The 19,993-nt window shown below is 43.7% G+C and overlaps 4 protein-coding genes across 8 annotated transcripts; 1 reads left to right on the forward strand and 3 right to left on the reverse strand.

The window, feature by feature from the left end:
- Positions 1 to 300: 300 nt before the first annotated feature.
- Positions 301 to 2,872, reverse strand: LOC129600850 (uncharacterized). The gene is made up of 4 exons (XM_055499473.1): positions 2,719 to 2,872; positions 1,898 to 2,385; positions 1,141 to 1,791; positions 301 to 937 (listed from the first exon to the last, which is right to left on the reverse strand). The coding sequence occupies exons 1-4, from the start codon at positions 2,777 to 2,779 to the stop codon at positions 395 to 397; spliced, it is 1,743 nt and encodes a 580-aa protein (XP_055355448.1). The 5' UTR covers positions 2,780 to 2,872; the 3' UTR covers positions 301 to 394.
- A 183-nt stretch (positions 2,873 to 3,055) lies between these two features.
- LOC129600847 (uncharacterized) lies at positions 3,056 to 5,561 on the reverse strand. 4 transcript variants are annotated; one of them, XM_055499470.1, is made up of 8 exons: positions 5,486 to 5,536; positions 5,261 to 5,289; positions 4,954 to 5,105; positions 4,438 to 4,554; positions 4,150 to 4,287; positions 3,933 to 3,992; positions 3,725 to 3,859; positions 3,056 to 3,564 (listed from the first exon to the last, which is right to left on the reverse strand). In XM_055499470.1, exons 1-8 carry the CDS (start codon positions 5,486 to 5,488, stop codon positions 3,503 to 3,505), a joined length of 696 nt encoding a protein of 231 aa, XP_055355445.1. In that variant the 5' UTR covers positions 5,489 to 5,536; the 3' UTR covers positions 3,056 to 3,502. The 4 variants fall into 4 exon arrangements, 3 of the variants coding, with proteins under 3 accessions (XP_055355445.1, XP_055355443.1, XP_055355444.1); XM_055499468.1 differs by having other exon boundaries at positions 3,725 to 3,865; positions 5,486 to 5,535; XM_055499469.1 differs by having other exon boundaries at positions 3,725 to 3,862; positions 5,486 to 5,530.
- A 126-nt stretch (positions 5,562 to 5,687) lies between these two features.
- LOC129600834 (exocyst complex component 6-like) lies at positions 5,688 to 10,870 on the forward strand. Of its 2 annotated transcripts, none has more exons than XM_055499446.1 (5): positions 5,688 to 6,863; positions 7,603 to 8,086; positions 8,532 to 8,896; positions 9,189 to 10,007; positions 10,151 to 10,870. In XM_055499446.1, the coding sequence occupies exons 1-5, from the start codon at positions 5,889 to 5,891 to the stop codon at positions 10,829 to 10,831; spliced, it is 3,324 nt and encodes a 1,107-aa protein (XP_055355421.1). In that variant the 5' UTR covers positions 5,688 to 5,888; the 3' UTR covers positions 10,832 to 10,870. The 2 variants fall into 2 exon arrangements, with proteins under 2 accessions (XP_055355421.1, XP_055355422.1); XM_055499447.1 differs by having other exon boundaries at positions 10,167 to 10,326.
- A 248-nt stretch (positions 10,871 to 11,118) lies between these two features.
- On the reverse strand, positions 11,119 to 15,740 carry LOC129600856 (melatonin receptor type 1B-A-like). The gene is made up of 4 exons (XM_055499483.1): positions 14,901 to 15,740; positions 14,390 to 14,507; positions 14,182 to 14,302; positions 11,119 to 12,133 (listed from the first exon to the last, which is right to left on the reverse strand). Exons 1-4 carry the CDS (start codon positions 15,090 to 15,092, stop codon positions 11,404 to 11,406), a joined length of 1,161 nt encoding a protein of 386 aa, XP_055355458.1. The 5' UTR covers positions 15,093 to 15,740; the 3' UTR covers positions 11,119 to 11,403.
- Positions 15,741 to 19,993: the final 4,253 nt, after the last annotated feature.

Consider the following 19,993-nt stretch of genomic DNA (forward strand, 5'->3'; position numbering starts at 1 on the left):
GCAAAAACGACATTACGCAGCAACGAAAAGCAGGTATTTTATTTTATTGCATAACAAGAACAACAACAAAAGTTCAAGTTACATGAAATATGTTTTCGATACTTTACAATCAACTTCACATAAGTATATCATGTACTGTATTTACACGATATTAAGGGACAGAGAAATCCCCAGGACCGCCCGCACTAGGCGTCGGTTTCTTTGACATCAATGGAGCCGACGCCTAGTGCGGGCGGTCCTGGGGATTTCTCTGTCCCTTAGTATCGTGTAAATACAGTACACCTGTACAGGCTGTACTGAGTACCACACAGAAAACCATTAGCAATAAGGTAATTTTGCATAACCATCATTTTATTGTGCTGTTAAACTTTTGTACGTTTTCTACTGCCGGTATTCAAATTTCCGGCTCCTTCGCTTTGTCCACTGCACCGGAAACCATAGAAATGAATGGCACCTCATTACGCTCAACATCTTCGTCCTCCACTTCCACGGCGTTTAACCCTAACTGTCGGAAGGCTCGCACCAGTTTCCTGGCGTTTTTGTCTGACATTACATGATGATCATCAAACATGGAATACAGCACGTTAGCACTTTCCGCCACCGCTTTAATTTTCAAGCGCTTTCCAGTTGCGCAGTGCAGATTTGGTGGATGGTGTTGATAATCGGCTACGGGGTCATCTGCTAAGCGGTTTATTACTGCCTCGTCAATCCAATCTCCGTCAATTAGGCCGTCATTCGTTGGAGTGTTGGCAAATAGAAGTTCTGTCCTGCTTGAGTTTCCGCAGGCGACTGGTGGCAGATCACCCGGTGAAATGACGTGGTTAGATGCTGCGCTGTTTGTGAGGAGCGGATCAACGTTCACACTGTCAGCGTTTTCCTGTAACAGTGTTTTCGGAACCGAAGATTTCCGACTTCGTGTAGTCGATTCTGTCTGCAACTATAAACACATGATTGTTAATTTTCCATTTAGTGTACCTGTTTTATACTGCACTGCTGATAGGTTTGGAGTGTTCCTTCGGAAAACGCTTGTAGACTGAGCGAAATTATCAAATGTTATTTTAAACTAAAGATGAAAAAATAGGCTGTAAAGGTTGAAAGACTAATGGGCAATGAGTTAGTAATAGCGATAATTACGCGCACCTGGTACAGATACCGCTGCAGTATATTTCGCTCGCGTTTGAATCTCCAGTGCTTCTTGGCTAAACATCTCCACCGCTTGGCTTTGAACACTTCGTCTGGGCCGGCTTCTTTAAACATCAACTGTTTCGCAGCTGCACGGCGCTCTTCTCCCTTTAATTCACGCAAACCCAGAAAATCGTTTGCTAGTTCCAGTGGCGTCCCAGGTGAGCCAAACCACACCTGATCGGGAGTCTCTTCCTTCAGTAACGCCTGTCGTTGCGCGCGTTTCTCCTCGGACAGTGACCTTTCTACCAGCTTTTCCTTTTTTACAAGTTTCTTTTTTTTCGTTCCTTTTTTCCTTCTTTTGATTGCCGCTTTTTTGGAGTTGGCTTTTTTCGTGACCTTTTCGTCGGGTCCATGGATTTTGCTGGTATCCTTCCCTTTTGGCGGGATAACGGTAAAATCATCCTTCGGCAATAACGTATTGCATTTCGCCAGCGTTTCTTCAAGTAGCTTGAAGACGGTATCGGATGTTTGGCTGCATTTTGGACTGGCTGGGCATGTAACGAAGGCGGCTACCTGACCGTCCAACATCAGCGCTTTGACCGTTACAGGTTGGGCTGCAGATTTGGAAGCGTTCAAATTGGTATCCAAATCGATATATTTGGGCCGCTACGCATAAAAAGGTCCGCTACAAACTAACGTTGAAACCGTTTTAATTCATCTGCATTTGCAGTAACGTTGAGTCAAAGTTGACCTTCGGTAACACTAACCATACCTTATACGCTTTCCGAGCTTCTCCTATCGTTGATTTTCCGTGTACGGGCGCATGGAACGTATTATAATCGTACACCGGGTCCGTCAGCACCTCGTTGACCTCATTCGTGGCGTCGAATTTAAACAAGCTCGGATCGTCGAACTCCTTTACATTGACGAACCGTCTCTTCTCGACATCGCCCAGGCCCAACTCCACATTGGTTCTCGCCTCCAAATCGTCCATTATATCTGTGGCTCTCCACGACTCGCGCATGCCCAGGGCCTGCCAGGGACGCTGGGTGCGCGTCTTCTTCCTCCGGACATACCAGTTGGGATGGACGAAGGAATCCCCGACGATCCATGTGCGTTTCGGTAAGAGCTCGCAAAGACCAAAATCTGTCGATGATGAAGTGGTTGAGTCCGCGCTAAGACCATCCAATTTAAAGCGGTGCTGCTGACTTTCTCGGGATGCCAATGCGGACGTGGGAGGCGAGGCGGGCAACTCGTTTCCTGATGCATAAGCAATGCAACGTTTAATCTAACAGTACAGCGGATGCAAACTTCGAAAACGCTACACATTGCTTTTCTTTGCTCTGATGGTTAGGGTGTGGCTGTGAACCCTAATGAGTATTCGGTACTGTTAGAAGACTCATCCCGAACAGTAGGAAAAACCCTTTAAGACTCAAGTAAGTAACCATTCATCGCTATTCAACACGATAAAAAGCTTGCCACTGCTCGAAATTACAGATTTGCGTCTCGAGTTATCCGAATTGTGATTAATGTGCTCTTACGACAATCGCACTTCTGTTGAGGTTGAAAACAAAAACTTATCTGCACCGATACCTTGTGAAATTTGGCGTAGTTTGTCTGGAGCACTTCCGTTACTGCCGAATCTGCGAGACATTTTATTGCGACCAGAATTTTGTAAAAAATTTTGCAACCTGAAACCGTTAACTGCTGAAAATAGTTTACATTACATTTAATAACGGTGCACGCATTCGCCACATTACTGTAATATTCGTATCAAATGACGATATTCTTCTGGTGTTTTCTTGATGTACAAAGCAGCCACCCTATGTGCTTGCTGGCGGTGAATACTTATTTTCATGCAGTAGTTATACCGATGGACTTATATCGCGTTTGAGATTTTCTTGTTCTTGTTTGCCGCGTTCGTGCCTCTTCTTTTATTCGAGTCCAGATTCTTTTCATTTCGGATACAGTACTCATAATCATTTTTGACTCCCACAAAACATTTAAAGCAGCAGACAGGTTATGGTTTTTTCTTTTTAGTACTAAACTAAAAAACCTTGTACATATAAAACAAACCTTTTACAATGGTGTTAGTTCACATTAAACATAAAAAATTAAAAACTGCGAGAAACAGTTGCAACATAACACGTTATTAACACGAGGATATCAGTGCCGATGCATAATCTTACAAATTATAAGGTCACGGGTGCCGGTCGGTCTCGCTATCAATCCGGTGGCCGAGAATAATTGGTCAATATCGGCCATGATGACACGGATGCTCCGAAGAACAAGATGGCTAATATACTATTTTTGTTCTTCTTTTCGACAGTCGGTCCGAGGCGAAAGCTTTTCGTATCCTTTGTAATGCAGATTGCTGTCAGGTGACATCCATAATCCACCACATTGTTGTTAGCAGGACTGATAAGTCCCACCTCCAGTCTGAAAGGAAAATTAAAATTTCCGAAAAGTACTTGCAATAATTCCATATCGGCTCTTAAATTTGTAAGACCTTTCTACGTATATATTATGGTGTTACACATCGACACAATTTTATTAAATAAAATTTAGTGACGGTATGTAAGCTATAATATGTCATTACCTCTTTTGGAGGCACACCTTTCTTCCCCAGAAACACGAGCATCAGGACCCGTAACGCCCAAGGCGAGATCTTCAGCACTGCCGTCGTCAGGATCTCCATCATTGTCCGCCGCTTCTTCGCCTCCAGCTTGGTCCTCTTCTTTTTAAAAAAATTGGCTTTCAGCGTTAGCTTCTTGCCTGATGCGTTCAGCAGCACAAATACTTCATACCTGCATCAGGACTGACAGCCTCATACGTAGTGGTCTCTGGTCCGCCAATCACCTTGAAATCTGTAACAACACCAATTTCGCAGGAAGGACAAATATTAACACGACCGCAAAACTAGCACAAACAGTAAACTGCCCTGTATAGCGGTTCACTTCCATTGAATATAACTGTAGGTACTGACTTTCGACCAAATGAGTGCGTGACCATCACTATACTTACGCCAGGGAAACATTTGCAATTTGTTACAGAGGTCCTTTTCACAAAAGCACTTCCATAAACCTTCCTCTTTTTCACAGTAAGGTACAGAATACACTTTATAGCCAGGGGGCACACCACACGAAGAATTCAGGAACATTTCTATATGGGAGAACGCATCTCTTATGGTTAGGCCGGTGTAATATTATGCAATATGGACATTACGACAATCTACGGTATTACTAATACCGTATTAGTGCCTCATTCTAATGTCTAATTATGCCTGTATCCATAAATGCTTGGAATACGCACGGCGTTCGTCCGCTATGAAGAGGCAGTAAAAGCACGATGATTTCTCCTGGTCGCAGTTGCCTCCAACATGTTTGTGGTAATCGCACTCAGCACAAGTTATCAATGGCTGAACTGGAGCTGCAAAGATAAAAGCCGTCACATAATTACTGAGATCAAGAAATTAGGTACCGTTTTAACTGCTTATGATTCGAATCTATTTTTTACGAAAACTTCTCAACAGGCACATGTGCCATCACTTGGGACGTCATAAGACATAACTTATCGTTCATCAGCTTCATCGGAAAGCTCATCTTTGAGCTAGTACATAGAAACTTTTTTGACAAAACCCAAAAAAGTTTCTTTCTGCGGAAACGTTTAATATCGAATAAATCATACAACGGTAGTTTTCATTGGTTGTACATATTGAGGGTGAGGGAAACAGCTAGGCATTTTATTCGTGCAGTTTCATGAAAAAGCTACCTCGAGCGGCGTTATGAAAATACAGTATTTACCATGCGGTGTTATAAAAATATTTACCAAACAGCAGCGGCAAAACTATCACAGCCCGTATTCCGCTTGCGCCCATCACAATGGCTTTGTTTCGACAATAATCAGTTAGCACAATAAACAACTGCCATCGGATTGAAAGCGAAGCTTCTCCAAAGACGCCCGGAATATTACAGTAACAGCTTCAAATAACACATACCACGAGCACATTACAGTTTGCAGCCTTTAGAGCGTGCAAACTTATACACAATAAATCGCACTGTGAAAGTATCGATACCAAGATGATGGATAGGACGTATCAAAAGGCCACATAATCAAAAATTTAATAATTATTTACCTTAGTACAGCTTCGTTCGTGGCCGGAGGCTGTACAAAAGAAATACATTTGTATTGTCCAGTTTTGAGTAAGTACTAGTAATTTGGGTAATCAAGCGCAAACGGAAATTGCAAATACAATACCAAAAAAACTTTCTTGTTTTACTACATAATCAGGAAAACCTGGCTGCACAAACACTGCTATTTACTACAGGCTGACAAGGCCGCACCCAGAATCACTACTTACCATTCAGTAGTATGCTTTAAAAGCACACCAGTTCGATTAAATACTACGGTTTACATTAGCAATATATTAAAATTTCAGCCTTCGAATTAAAATTTAAGCCTTCGAATGCAGTCCGTGTATCGGCATTCTGTTTTGCTAGGCAACCCTAATACAGCGACCCTGGTGAACATCTCTTAAGTAAATATGTACTTAGTATTATGCTGCGGGTTCGCATAATAACCGCTGTATTTCGATTATCCAAAGTCCGTATTTTTAAATTGAATATCCTTGATCTAGATAAAATAACTGCAGTAATCTGGAAACAAACTAGTTCCGCTAAGGAGTTTTTTTTGAAAGCAGATCAAGTCTGGATTGTTTAGCTAAGGCGTGCCAGATCTCGGTATGCATCCGATAACTGTATTCTATGGAATCTCGTCCTAATCCCAAGATCTCCATCCAAACCCCATCGGGAACCGAAAGTGTTGCCAACAAAGCTCCCAGCACAGTTCAGTCCTCTCACAACAGCTTAAGCCGCAGCGTCCAGTCGCACGAGAGACTGTCGTACGTCTTATCTAATATCTGGTCCCGCGAACTATCCGGTGTATCGGGCAACTCCAGCATCCAATCCACCAGCAAGAACAGCGTGGATAGTGTGGCGAAAACGCGCAGCCAGTTATCAAAAGCTTCGGTTAAGTCAATAACTTCCGATAAACAGCCACCGTTAACCGCTTCCCAGAATCGCTTATCCGTTATCAGGGAAACCCAGATCGACGAACTGTATTCGGAGAAACTCCGGCTTGAGTTAAAGGAGTCGCAGTCGTACCAGTTTACAAACAACCCGCATCCGCAATTCAGCCGGGAAACCGCGAACTCTGCATTGGAAGAAAGCGCATCCGCGGCGGAATCAGTCTCCGCTGCACGCACCCGTGAACGGCTTCTCAAACTCCACCAAGCGGAGGTTCAGCATTCGGCTTCGGAGCAGAGCGTTCAATCCGCGACCTCCAGTCCATCAGCGCCCATGGCGCAGAAATCCTTTCTGCATGGTTTGTTCGGCAAATGGACGAAGCAGAATAATCCCCATTCCGTCAATAGTCTGGAAGCCACGTCCACGTATTCGTTGTTGTCGTCCGGCAGTGACACACTCCCGATGTACAGATCAGCCGCATCGGAGCGCTCCGATGTTACGCTGGCGGAGTACCGCGCCATAAAGGTCAAGAATCTGGATGAGATCTTCGCCAAAGCGGCGCTGTCGTCGGCCAATTTGGCGGCGGGGGATCGGCGCGATAGTGATGCGGCTTTGGCTTTTCCGTCGGATATGCCACCGATCTACAATGTTCTGTTGGGGCATTTGGAGAATGATATGGCGCATGACAAATTGGTGCCATTTATATTGAGACGGGTAAGAAAAAGTTGATCCTGTGGCTTACCTGACGGAACTTCTGTTACCCTTACACCTACTGTGGCATGGCATATTATGTCCAGTGCATGGAATGTTTTCTATATGTAAAGCATAGGTATTTGGATTCGTTGAATGGGCTGTACTAAGGGTAAAGCCGTTACATGCAGGTCCACCTGCGAAAGGTTTTGTAATTTCGCAGTTTTTTTAGAACCTTTTAAATTTTATAAATTCATTCATCAATTCCAACAAGCAACGCCATAACTTCTATCCTGTGTGAAAGCACGTTTATATTGTAAGCATCTTCAATTAGATAGAGAACATTGATTTATAAGGTCACTTTTTGTATATATGTAGCCGTTTGCATTTGGACCTTCTGCAACCTTGTTCCACCCTTAACTCGCGACCGGATGTTGCGTACACAATCTGTGATTTCACCAAGGTGCACGCATCATTTGGCTACGTAATGCAGCAACTTGCTCTGTAAAAGGAGATACGAACGAACCTTTGTGAGGGCTATACCGGGTCACTTCCTAAAGTTTTATTCGCCAGTAATGGCCACCAATTAAAGCTGACTGAGTGCTAGTGTAGCGTGTGGTCATGCAGTAAACAACAGATTGCTTACAGGTGCTAACAATTCTGTGCAACATGTGCCATCAGTTCCACGGCTCCGTCAGGTAAGGCCACCAACGGGAACGCGTCTTCCACGGTGTACTTTCAAGCTGTGCGTTATTCTCCCTAGTTTATGGAATTCGGGCATGAGCGGCAATTTCTGGATCACTTGATGACCCGCATCCGCTCCGACGAAGAAACCATCCAGCATCTGTGCACCGCTAACGCGTTTGTCTTGACCGAGGCCAGTCGGGACTTTGTCGATCTTAACGACCGCATCGACCAGCTGCGGGAGGACGTGGTGACCCTCGATGATCGGGACGTGTATGCCGCGCAGCTGAAGGAGATCCGCTATGCCGAGAAGGAAACCCGGCTGACCAGCTGCGTACTGAGCAATCTGGCCATTTTGATGGAGCGCATCAATGCGCTACGGCCGGCATTGCGATCCTTCAGCAAAGCGTTGGAACTCAGCGCCACACCGGTGAAGGCATTGCGGTGCTTATGCAAAGCCCAGGAGGACACGGTACATCTGTCGCCGCAAATGGGATTTGTGGCGTGGCTGGCAACGACCATTCCGGAGATAAAGTATTCGTTATTGGAGACGTGCACAAGAGGTAAGCCAGCAGTTTCGCATGCTGTTTCCTTGGCGTATAGGTAGATGTAATACGCGTCAGCACTCGCACTATTCTTTCTGCCTGGGAGTTGCAATGCTGATGCCGAAGAGCCGTTTAAGTACGTGTATCTGGAAACATGTATGACTAATATCTTTCCGACAGATCTGTGTTCGTGCGAAAATCTCTTCTCACGTACAGAAGAGTGAGAAGACTCAGCCTGAATCAGTAATGTACAATTACTCGAAATTGTGCGAGTTTTTAAATCATTGCACAACCCGCTTAATAACAATTTCTTCGCAATTGAGTATTCAAAGTGCTTAGCCATTTGCGTAAGTACCGGGCCAATCGAATTAAAAATGTCGTTTTCATAGTTATTATTATGTCGGCTAACGATGTGCAAGTCTTACCCAGCACCATGAGTTGAATTAACATTCTCTTTCTACAGGAGTGATTTACACGTTGGAAGCGATCAGTCCGAGCAAACCACAAGCGGGATTGGCCATGTTCCACACCGTATCGCTCTACAGTGGAATCACCGTGGAGCCAGCGGCGTCAGAACTGCCGAAACTACTCAGTGCGCTAAATGGAGCGAATGCTAAAGAGAGCCTGGAAAAAATGTTGAACTTGCGCCTTCTGAACAACTTCCGTCATATAGTCAAGACACTGGTGGATTATCCCGGGGGAGTGGATAGCGAATACTTGTTCCACTGTTACGTCACGTACATGGCGGAACGACATGTGCAGATTTTCAAAAACCTAGACGAACACGATGTGACCACCTTGCAGCAGTTGCGGTCGTTTGTGCAGAAGGTAAGCTGCATAATCCGGTAATGATCAGCTTGTGCTCAGCATAACAAGCGATACATCGCACTGCAACGGTAGGAATCTAACCAATCAGAAACAGCAGTGTTTTTTGCTTTTCGCTTTAACCATTTTTTTAATAATCACAAGGCTAAATCAGAATAGGCATACAAAACAACTGAAATCACAGGCAGTTATGAAATTGAGGAGCCACAATACGTTCTGAACGTTATTAGCTGAAATTTCTGGAATGATTTTGTTGAAAAAAACTCTGTCCAATCTAACTAAGTTACCGTTTCAGATTGTAGGGATTTTTGGGATGGAGATGTTCATTGCTTACTACGTAACCGGTATCACTGCCGAGGACTACTACAACGACCTTTGGAAAGACGTCTTCCCCAAAGTCCGCACCATTACCGAAGACGCCATCAAGCTAGTCTGCACGGAAAACGATTATAAGGACACCAGGATCCTTTTGCGCATATTTCTGTCGGCGATGGCCATGCTGCGCTGTGACACCAGCGGGATCTTCTGTCTCCTGGAATCTCTCGCCGGACACTACTGCAAAATCCTCGACCAGACGCTGGGCGCGGCAATGCACTTATCCCTATCCCGTGACCTTTTCAGCGCCCATATTCTGAGCAGTGTGGAAGCAGAGAAATCCTTCCTCCACGTTTTTGATCCATGGGAAAAGCATCCCGGCTGCACGAGTAAGGAATTCCCCAAGAAACTCCCGTTCTCCCAGAGCGTTCCGGAGATCTACGGCTTGCTGACCAATTACATTTCCTCGAACATTGACGTGGATAAAGATCTCGGGTTAAGTGTGGAAGAGTCGTTGGAGCGCGCGGTGGAGATTACCAAGACGGCGTTGACAACGCAGTTGTACGATCACCTGCAGGATATCTTCACCAGCGGGTATCTGCTGGTTAAGCAGTACGTGCAAGTATACCAGAACATGACGCAATTGCAGTATTGTTTGCCGCGGCTGGAACGGTTTATCGCCAAAGAGTTGTGCGTGCATTTGGAGACCAATCATCCGCTGTTATCGCTACGTTCGGCGAATGTGACCTTTGAAGCGCTTAGACTGGGAACCGAGCAGCAGCTGATTGGAGAACTCACGGTAAGCAATTAATCCGATTTAGATAAGCAAAATTTACTTTTCGGTAAAACTTTGAACCTGTTGGAGAGCAACGAATTTTTATTTGCGCTTTGCACGCGTCAGATTAACAGTTGTAAGTGTGGTTCCTTGCGTTGTTTCCGCAGGGATACATCCAAGCAGTTTTGCATGATAGCGTCACCGATTTAACGATTATACCGGAAGCTCCATCTGAAGAAGCTAACAAGGTTCTCGGTTTCATCAAAGAGTTCTTTGACGACATTAGCCGACTGCGACCAGAGTTCGCCGAAAAAGCCTTCGCAACGCTGTGGGCCACCATCCCCACGGAACTGGAGACCTTCTGGGTGTACGAGTCAACGGTCGTCAGTCGCGAGGGACTGCACCAACTGCGCATCGATATCGAGTACTATGAAAAAGTCCTGGGCATGTTTGGGTTCCGAACGGTGAAAGAGAGCGGAGAAAACAAGGAATTCGACTACCTATTGCAGTTGATCAGTCTGGTCCTGGACGATGACTGGACGAATTACATCAGCAACTTTGGCACGAAGGAGTCCAAGTACACGGTGGTGCCGCCGGGATCGGCCGTGCGGGTTCTGGCGAAACTAAACGATATCCATCTGGAGGCGTCCAAGTCGAATACGTATATCAGTGTGCGCGGGGAGAAAGAGAAGAAGCAACGCCGAGAATTAATCTTAATTCAGCTGGATGATTTGGCTACCGTAGGGAAGATTGTACATTTTAAAGTGCCGAAGTCGAAATCGAATTTGTTGTTATTGAAGTCAAATACGTCTTTTGATCCTACTGCAAAGGATTCGAAGATAAAATGATTACAAGCGTTTTAACCGAAAAAATAAACTGCGTTTGCGCTTATGATTATGTTCGCACTGTTCGCACATGAACCTCGTCCGCCAAAGTTAATCGAAACTACTTCCTAATGTTTCATGACACTATGAAAACAATAAGAGACTCAAATTAATAATGCTTGCAATACGGTTCAGTTAAGATAAGCCATCAGTTCAAAATTTACTCCGAATGTAACAGATTCTATATCGAACGAGAATAACAGCCGGCACAACAGCCGAAGCTGAACCGTTTTTTCAGTTTTCCATGAGACACAGCTTTAAACATTTAAAAGAAACTAAATCAAACTTTCAAAAGCCAAATGACTAAATTGGTATTAAAAGTTAAAGTAAATTAATTTTGATTAAAGTGTTAAAAAATTAAATAAGCCGAGATTTAATTACACTGTGAATATTTGTTAACCACACTGTACAATAGTCTAATTTACGTATTATGAACAATATTTTTCAATTTTCGTCTTTACGTTTCCGTTCTTTGTGCGCATGCGTAAATGGCTTTAACTTGCAAGATTTGCCCGAAATTCCAGCAATCCAACCGCTCATCCCACCGGATCAGGGTGATGCTCATAAGTTCTCAAATTCGATCCCATTCTCTTAATATTCAATTCCTTAGCCAGCATGCCGGGCAGCCCGACCCGGTTCGCCTTAGCGCGCCTGATCAGTCGCCGGTACCCTTCCTTCGTCGTCCGCAACAGATCCGTCATCCAAAAATAAATCACCGAATTCGTCGCACTACTCCCGTGCGCCAGAATCAGCCCCATGAAGTTGTACCACTTCGGAAAGGTCACCGAGCTCCGCAGTATAAAAAACAACCCCAACGGCATCCACGACAGCAGGAATAGTATGAACACCTTAAACAGCGCCTTGGCCAGTTGGATCTCATCGCGAATGGCCCGCAACTGCATGGGCGGGATGATGCCGGGCGCCGTGGGATCGGCGCTGGAGTTCGTGGACGCCCGGCTATGGGACACGAGGATACGGCGCCCGGCGCGGCTGATGCGGATGCGACGGTAAATCTGCATGTAGGCATAGAAACTGATGTTAATGGGGATGATGACCGCCAGGATGCCGAAGAAGATGGAGTAGGATTGGAGATGCAGTTCGGAGGTGCAGAGGTTAAGGTCCGCGGTGTAGCCGGTGCGGCCCCAGCCCAGGTAGTTCGGGGCGTGGATGGCGTTGGCGACGATCCACAGGAGAATGATTAGACCGGCCGTGCGGAGGGGTGTGAAGAGTTTGCTGTGCAGGTTGTGGTGACAGATGCAGATGTACCTACAGTCGAAACAACGTACGGTATACAAAGTGTTTCAAAGTGGAATTCTTCCTTATATAATGTGGTAGCACGAAAACAAGCATTTTTAATTCACATACAAAACAAATTTTTAACTTGTCGGCCCAATGCGCCATAATTGGGACTTGATTATGAATGGTCCATAAACTTATGCCTTTGTAATTGAAAAGCTGTTAGTAGTGTACGTATATGAAAATCAGGAAGCACTGTTATGACATTGTTAGCTTCGGTTTATGAATGTACCGCTTGTAGGTGCAGCATGCAATTTTTCGTGAATCAATAATTTTCAGTGACCGCCAATTTATTAAGTGTCACCCTGCAACCATTGATTTGAATGCACTAACTGTAAGCAGGACACCTTGGGCATCCCCCTTCATAAAGCATGTCATCTGCCGCATCGGTATGATGCCGGTTGCACCACGTTTGTTATTACTTTTGCCCTTTTCAACATCTCTACATAGAACTTCCCGGCCATTCTCAGCCTTTAATTTTACTTACCGGGACAGTCTCACCGAAGCTGCGCGAGTAATTAGTGACCAACTAGCCACACTTGGTTAATGAACCGGAATTAAACTTTAATCACATGTCTGCCCTGCTGTACAGAATTAATGACTTGGAAGAGAATACTACTGTATAGAAATTTAGGCTAGTTTTGCATCACAGACGCTATGTGGATGACGCGTCGACCGTCATAAAAGCGAGGCCTAGAAAATTAAGAAAAACTAAGATACCTAAGAAAACTAATTCGTTTTCATGGGTTTTAGGGCGAATCTATGAAAGTGCGAACCCAAGAAAACTAATTGGTTTTCTTAGACGTCTTAAGACAAAACTGAGAAACAAAATCCTGAAGAAAACCAAGACTGTTTAGGAAAACCAAGACGGTTTAGGAAAAAGCTATCTCGACTTTGTCACGGGTCGACCTAACGATCGACGAAATAGCGGGTTACCAAAAAGCAGGCTCGCAAAAATGTGAAAGATGACCGTTGTCCCGATAACTCCCGTTCGGCGTATGTGTAACGACCCCGGAAGTAAGCACACAATCACAAATTTAAGGATGACACATTGACGTGTTTATACTGTACCCCGCTCATCAAATCTGTTGCAAGTTTAAAGTGCCTTTTTATTGCCAAAATAGCTTGGATTTCAGTAATCTTCTGCCCGCCCCAGATTGTTTTTCGAGCAGTCAGATTTCAAAAGCTATCAATGGCATACCGTCACATATAAAATTTTGATCCAACAGATTACCGTATTACGCTGCATGCTAATCTGTTGCATACCGCTGTTGCGATCGCTCCGCGCAAATTGGTTCACGGAAACGCAACCGGTCATAAGTCTGCCCTGGAGAGTTAAGCAGGAAGAAGGGATTGACATGCACGTAATGATCAGAGGACGTCTTTACCGCTATCTTGATCTGTGCGCGATTCACATGCAAGGGCATGTGCTACTGCGAACGAATCCGCACGAGTACAGCAAATTATTAATGCGAATTACGATGTTTGTCGGCAGGACACTGACAATCAACGCCATTAAGCCTCCTCAAGAGACGCACTTTGAGTCGTGGTAAATACTATTTACTACGTTTGTAGTAAGCGAGGATAGCACTAATTTCGAAAGGTAAACATTAATACTGATCAAAGCAGTATCTACGCAAGTGTTACGTTACGTAAGTGTGAATCAGACGTGATACTTCGACTTAGTATATAGCTACTTTATGGAAAATCCTGGATTTAGCAAACACTGATTGTAAGTACACAATAAATAAGAATAATATTTCATAATAACTATTTTTGAATTACTGCCACGATGTTTGATTCGTATGCACAGTAAATGCGCGCTGTTTTACCAATTTTTAAAAATAATTTCCAAGATAACTGGGTTTATCTCTTCTCTGGAATATATTGATAAAGTTTTGCATGAGACTAAAATAATGTAAGGAAAAAAAATGTTGACCGATCAAAGGAACGGTAAAAAGGAAGACTGAAATAATTAGGAATAAGATTAAGTTGCTTTATTTTCGATAGCACTGTACCTTTCCACACTGATGGCCATGATACACCAGATGGATCCGGCACACGCGGAGGCACAGATACTCCCTTCCAGTTCGCAGAACCACGGGTGCCGCCGGAACATATCCGGTCCCTTTAGCAATACTGCAAAATGGGTGGGATGACGCTATAGCAATATGTTTGTACGCGATAACGACGCTTTTCGGATGGAAATGACGACATGTGGCTTACCGGCTACGATGACCGGCAGCACGATGGCCGTAATGAGGATGTCGGCAAAGGCCAAATTGCCCACAAAGGCATACTGACAGTGGTGTAATTCCAACACCAGGACCAGCGAGATTAACACCTACACACAACGACAACAAGCTGTGCTAAATGAAATGTTATATTTTGCACAAACAACACTTGGACTATCTGGGTTACAAGATTGCAGTCCAATTTCTTTAAATAAAACGTAGCTGCACGGTTACATTTAATGCACAGTAGTGTGCACGATACGTGAGCAGGGCTTCTGCCGTCTTGTACTAACTTTAATGAATACCGGAATTTAATTTAGATGGACCTCTTATCAAAAACTACCAGGAGAAATAATTACGCGTTTTAGAATGCAAGAAATAATTACTTAAAAACGTTCTAGCTGCAAAGGATGAAGATAAGCGGTTTTATATTGATATCGATAATTAAATCAAAAAATAATATCACCCCAGTAGATTATAGCGGACAACGTTTTTTCACTTACGAATAAATTCGTTAGAGTGCCAAACGCCGCCAAACTGCTCATAATGCCGATGAAAATCCAGTTAAGTGTGTAGTGTTCTTCCCATTGACGGTCAAACTGCGCAACATAGACGTCCCAGTTGGTCGCATTGCCCGGTACGGACATGTCCATCGGTACCTTCGCCAACGCCATCAACACACTGGAATTTTCCATCGCATCACTTGTTTTGACCGGACTCTATGAGAAATGTTATCCACTGGAAAACAAGTGACAAGGATTCTCAGGGAACACAAAGCAGGTTTCTCAATCCCGCAGTCTTTGCTCTGTAAGCTGGCGTGTCGATTATATATCCAGAATATACCAGGCTAATACCGGCTTACTGTATTACAAGACGAGCACGGATTTGTACACGGCACTGACGCATTTGATTCTTACACAGCACAACCAGCTTATTTGGCGAGTCTGACTACGCTGCGGGCTGACGTATTGAGGCTCTTCCCTTATGCTGCTGGGAAGTACAATGATACGAAACTTAATAATATAGCGGTAGTATTTATATCATCCACAAAACCATCAACTTACGCTAAACCTTTCGTGTTATTTATCGGTCTCCTAAAAATTTCCGCCTGGAGCGTATCTTATACAGTTCCCCCTAGCGCAAAACCTTGCTCCATCTTTGAGTGACCAGACCTTGTGCTCAGACATACCGTGTGTAAGTAGGAGGTTTCGGCACCATCGCATGCGCTTGGGATGAACGGTCCTAAATGGAAGCTCACCGAGCCAAATTATAATTATTGCTAACAGCTTTCACGGCCGCACCTTTGCCGACCATAGCAATCTTACATTACCCAGCAGCCGGATGATTGCAGCAAAGGTCGATCGCCACTATATTATAACAACAACCAGATTGGCTGTTGTTGTAATATAAGTACAACATGCATAACCGAGCCAGTCACTGGAATAATTAGCAAGGCGGAAATGATAGACGATTATTTCTCGTTGTGCATGCACGAAAGTTTGATCTGAATTGCTAGTGTCAGGGGTCACCTTGTACTGCTACGGTTTTAATTATCGTATATGAACTTCACTGCCGACTGCCGCATGGGTGGCGCCATGTATACACATTGCCGTAAATTTATTGTGTAATTTAATATTCCGTTACTTGTACTCGCCGGTATCGTTTTTTTTCGCGGTTAAAACAAATCTCTGTGTTGCACCATTGGTTGGGCATACTAAATAACAAGTAAATACTGGAAATTACGTGTATGTCTAAACTGCGCATTTTATTAGGTATAAAAATTGTAGTAAATTGGCGCGGATCGAAATGGTTAATTGATATGAAAAGAAAGACTGTTTTTGTATTAAAATAATGATTTAAGGGACATTACACAAATACCGTTTCTGAATTGTGTATGAACTCTTGTTTCTTTAAAATATGTTTTTAAGACGTGTACAAGTAAAGTTTTGAATAAAAATTATACATCTGTATTGTACTTCCGTTGTCCGAGCATTTACTGGCCCACGGCAATAGAAATTTTGGTAGAAATAAGAAAGTACCTGTTTTTCATGACAAACAAAACTCTTTTGCGTCAAGAAATATAAATCCATCTGCAGAGTATCAAAACTGCTACTGTCATTCCACGAAATCGGAAAGCAAGCAACGAAACAAATGCATTATTAGTTTATTACGCATAACGTATTACTTCGACAGTACACAAATGTACACAAATGAATAAAAATAAAAGTTTAAAAATACATATAACATGTTTTATATGGTCTATAAACTCGATGTAAGGTCAATTATATCGGTCTTCCGCATTAGCTTCTTTAGTATATGCATTAGCAAATATATGGATCAAAATCATCAAATAGAGGTGCATATAAATAATTTAGGAGGTACCTTGAACGTTTACCTTGTACCTGTGCGACTATCTGCTTGAACCGTCGATCAGATGCGTGATAATTAGCAATAGAAACAATTTTCGTGAAATAACTGCTAATCTACAGACCTGTACAGTGAAAAAATATGAAGATATTCTGTCTCAGGATTATGAGATGGCCCCAGCGTATACAACTGCGGATTCCGCAAATCGAGCTGATTTAATTCGAAAATTGCTTTGCTTTCAAAGTAGTAGCAGATAAGTCAACCGGTTCCAACAAATATTATGGAGTAAATGCTCAGGAAACAGTTGATCGAAATCATTGAATCGTATTCTAGTCGTGGGAGCGGTCTTTGCACCGGAAAAGTGTTGTAAAACAGTCTAAACGAGTTACATTCAAATACATGAATGGACCATGATCCATCATACAGGCATTCTAGATGCAGGTATTAAAACTTTTCCGTAAATACGAGGTATTAACTAATTATACTTCAAACTAATTATACATAACTTATTAAAATTGGATTTTTACGTGTGCGTGTTTCATAAACTGTACTATATTTGATGCCATCGCGCTAAATTTTCCAATAACGCATGGATAAATTTCTCTAATCAAGGTCACGGATAAATTTTTCGTACATAAGGGAAGGGGTGAATTCGATAAATTAATTAGATCAATTCAGTTATGTTGAGCACGCCATGATCTGGGAGGTCTGTTGAGCAGGTCAGGTCATGGAGTGCATGCATTATATAATGGAGCAATGATAACTCTTTGTGCTATGGATTTTTGTTTCTCATACGGCGCACTAAACTAAGCCACATTGCTTAAAAAACACCGCAAACAGTAAGTAAGATCGATGAATTACGGTTCATAAATTGGCTATTCTGCCGGAAAGCTGTAACTGTTTCAAGCACCGGAAGTCCCTGAGTGCCATTTATTTGAAATTCTCGGCCTAAAGGTTTTCATGAAACAAAGATTGTGTTAGAAAGGAGGGTGGTTTTAGCACCCTTGCACCCCCTTTCGACTATTGTCACCCCTTTTTTAACAAAATAAACTATTGACCCTCGCTACCACACGTTCATTTGACTATTGCCACCCCCTTCCGATTTGTTGCTTATAATTTTTGCCACCAGGGGCTCTTTTCTAACTTTATTCCTGCCACCACCGGTAAGGAAAGGCGCTAAGCGAAGCTCATAGACACTATGTTGCATCACTTATTGTAAGATGCGGCCTCAGGTTTTTGAAATTAAACTTAGCATCTTCAGGGGTTTTTTTTTGCTAATTATAATACGTTCCGCAGCGAATGCGATCGCGAAAAGTTCAAAATCATGACAATCTCTTTGCTGCTGCACGCGCGGAAAGAAAATTCCAGTGTACTTGCTTCCGGTTGATCTTAAAACTTTCTTTCTCAGTGCTGCCGACAAACTTTGTCGGCAGCACTGAGAAAGAAACGGACAAAGGTTGTACCGACGGTTTTGCCGGCAGCTCCGAGATATATAATAATGGTTGCCCCTCTTTCCGCACTAACAGCACCCAATGGTCAGAGAGGATGCTTATTTTAATTAAAAAAAAATGGCGACAATAGTCCAAAGGGGGTGCGCACGGGTGACAATGGTCGGGCCCACTAATTTAGCGACTCTACATTCCATGTTCCCTCTGCCAGTTTTCTACTGTACGTTCTTCTCGAATTCTTCCGTTAAATTGTCTAAATGTGTTTTCGTTTACTGCTTTTTTTTAATTCATACCTACATCCCGCGTTACAATCAAATGAATTTTCAAAAACGGTTGAAAAACGATAAGTAAAATGAAAAGTTTGGAAAAAGTAAGATATTCCTAATTTTTATTAAACAACAGCCCTAATTTTGGTAATAATACAAGAATACATATAGCACTTGGCTTCACACACGTGTAATGCCAATTCATGACCATTTGCGAACGTTTCACTTGTTGGAATCCCAAACACGTAGCACGTAAAATAGCATAAGGCCACGCCGATCCATTGAGCCGGGAAAAGCGCGGGCTGTAACTGTGTCGTAAAAGAGCCTGCACCCACAAGGTTCGGTCGCGACGGCGCGGGAGCAGCCGTGTTGTGCATTTCCAGCTTCCTTCTTGTGTTACGATTTACTGCGGGATGTTGAGCGTATATAGTGTCCGGGCGCAGTCAGTCCCGACCGGTGAGTTCCAGTACAAATTGTCCACTATCAGCTTTTTCTCGTAATAACGATTGCCCCCTTACGTTAAGCCCGTTACAATAGCCCACATTCTGCCCTGACCTTTATCATGTCTGTCAGTCGTATTATATTCTCTATGCTAGTGGCCAGTGCGCACGCCCTGATTACCGGTGTCGACTGGGCGGATTTCGTTCTTAACGGCACGGTTGATGATGCCCAGTACTGTAGGCAGTATAAATACAATCCGGTGCTGTTTGTCGTCACCAAGACGTTCTCCCAAACGACGTTGACCATGGCCTTATTTTCTGTTCTGGTATTGCTGTATTTCTGGGGACAGCAGAGGTCAGTGTACATATATAGGCGTAACCGGGTATTTATTTCGATACACACTAAGCCTTCTATGTCAGATATCTATACTCGTGCTCGTAGTTATATTTTCGACAATTTTTTTATTATTGTTATGATTTCAAAAACCTTAGATCAGTGTACCGCGCCATACGACGTGATCTGCGTGGTGACAACGCAGCCGACTTCCCATCCGTTGTGTCACAGCGCCGCCGCCACCCCTGGCTTATGCTGGCGGCGACATTCATTCCCACGGCGATCCTGCTGTTGGCTATGATCCTGCTGGCCATTAGACCGGTCCTGGTCAATATGACTAACTTCACCGTTCAGCGGTACTTTATTTTCGACATACCCGCCGTGGCGATGGAAACCTGGGCCGCGGTCACGTTACTCATCAATTGTGCCATTGTCTGTGCCACCTTCACCGCCGTAGCAACGATCTTCTGTCATTTCAACCAGGCAGCACAGGGAATACTGGACGGTCTGCACAGGCTGTCCCCGCGTCTACCACGCATGTCGGCCGCCGACTTATTACCCGTGGTTAGCCGGTATGAAATGGACCTGCAAGCATTAGGTAGGGTACTCGTAGTAATCGTAAGTGCACTAAGTTTTCTCATATTTCGACCAGTTTGCGTATATATATACGTACTCGTACATAAGCGTTTAATAAATTGGTTGCCGGTAACTAGTACTACCAATATGCGCGCTACTGTAGTA

Source organism: Paramacrobiotus metropolitanus, unplaced genomic scaffold, assembly GCF_019649055.1.
Source record: "Paramacrobiotus metropolitanus isolate TYO unplaced genomic scaffold, Prichtersi_v1.0 Parri_scaffold0000199, whole genome shotgun sequence".
NCBI classification, from domain to species: Eukaryota; Metazoa; Tardigrada; class Eutardigrada; order Parachela; family Macrobiotidae; genus Paramacrobiotus; species Paramacrobiotus metropolitanus.

Excerpts from the sequence above, each read along its gene's own strand:
- LOC129600847 (XM_055499468.1), bottom strand. Across the intron at positions 5,106-5,260 it reads ACGAACGAAGCTGTACTAAG|CTGTTACTGTAATATTCCGG; the intron begins GTAAATAATTAT and ends TGTTATTTGAAG. Across the intron at positions 3,866-3,932 it reads GGCTGTCAGTCCTGATGCAG|AAGAAGAGGACCAAGCTGGA; the intron begins GTATGAAGTATT and ends AATTTTTTTAAA.
- LOC129600834 (XM_055499446.1), top strand. The coding sequence starts at position 5,889 with ATGGAATCTCGTCCTAATCCCAAGATCTCCATCCAAACCCCATCGGGA. Across the intron at positions 8,087-8,531 it reads ATTGGAGACGTGCACAAGAG|GAGTGATTTACACGTTGGAA; the intron begins GTAAGCCAGCAG and ends CTCTTTCTACAG. Across the intron at positions 8,897-9,188 it reads TGCGGTCGTTTGTGCAGAAG|ATTGTAGGGATTTTTGGGAT; the intron begins GTAAGCTGCATA and ends TTACCGTTTCAG.
- LOC129600850 (XM_055499473.1), bottom strand. The coding sequence starts at position 2,779 with ATGTCTCGCAGATTCGGCAGTAACGGAAGTGCTCCAGACAAACTACGC. Across the intron at positions 2,386-2,718 it reads ACTACGCCAAATTTCACAAG|GAAACGAGTTGCCCGCCTCG; the intron begins GTATCGGTGCAG and ends CTTATGCATCAG. Across the intron at positions 938-1,140 it reads TGCAGCGGTATCTGTACCAG|TTGCAGACAGAATCGACTAC; the intron begins GTGCGCGTAATT and ends ATGTGTTTATAG.
- LOC129600856 (XM_055499483.1), bottom strand. The coding sequence starts at position 15,092 with ATGGAAAATTCCAGTGTGTTGATGGCGTTGGCGAAGGTACCGATGGAC. Across the intron at positions 14,508-14,900 it reads GCACTCTAACGAATTTATTC|GTGTTAATCTCGCTGGTCCT; the intron begins GTAAGTGAAAAA and ends CGTTGTGTGTAG. Across the intron at positions 12,134-14,181 it reads ATGGCCATCAGTGTGGAAAG|GTACATCTGCATCTGTCACC; the intron begins GTACAGTGCTAT and ends TTTCGACTGTAG.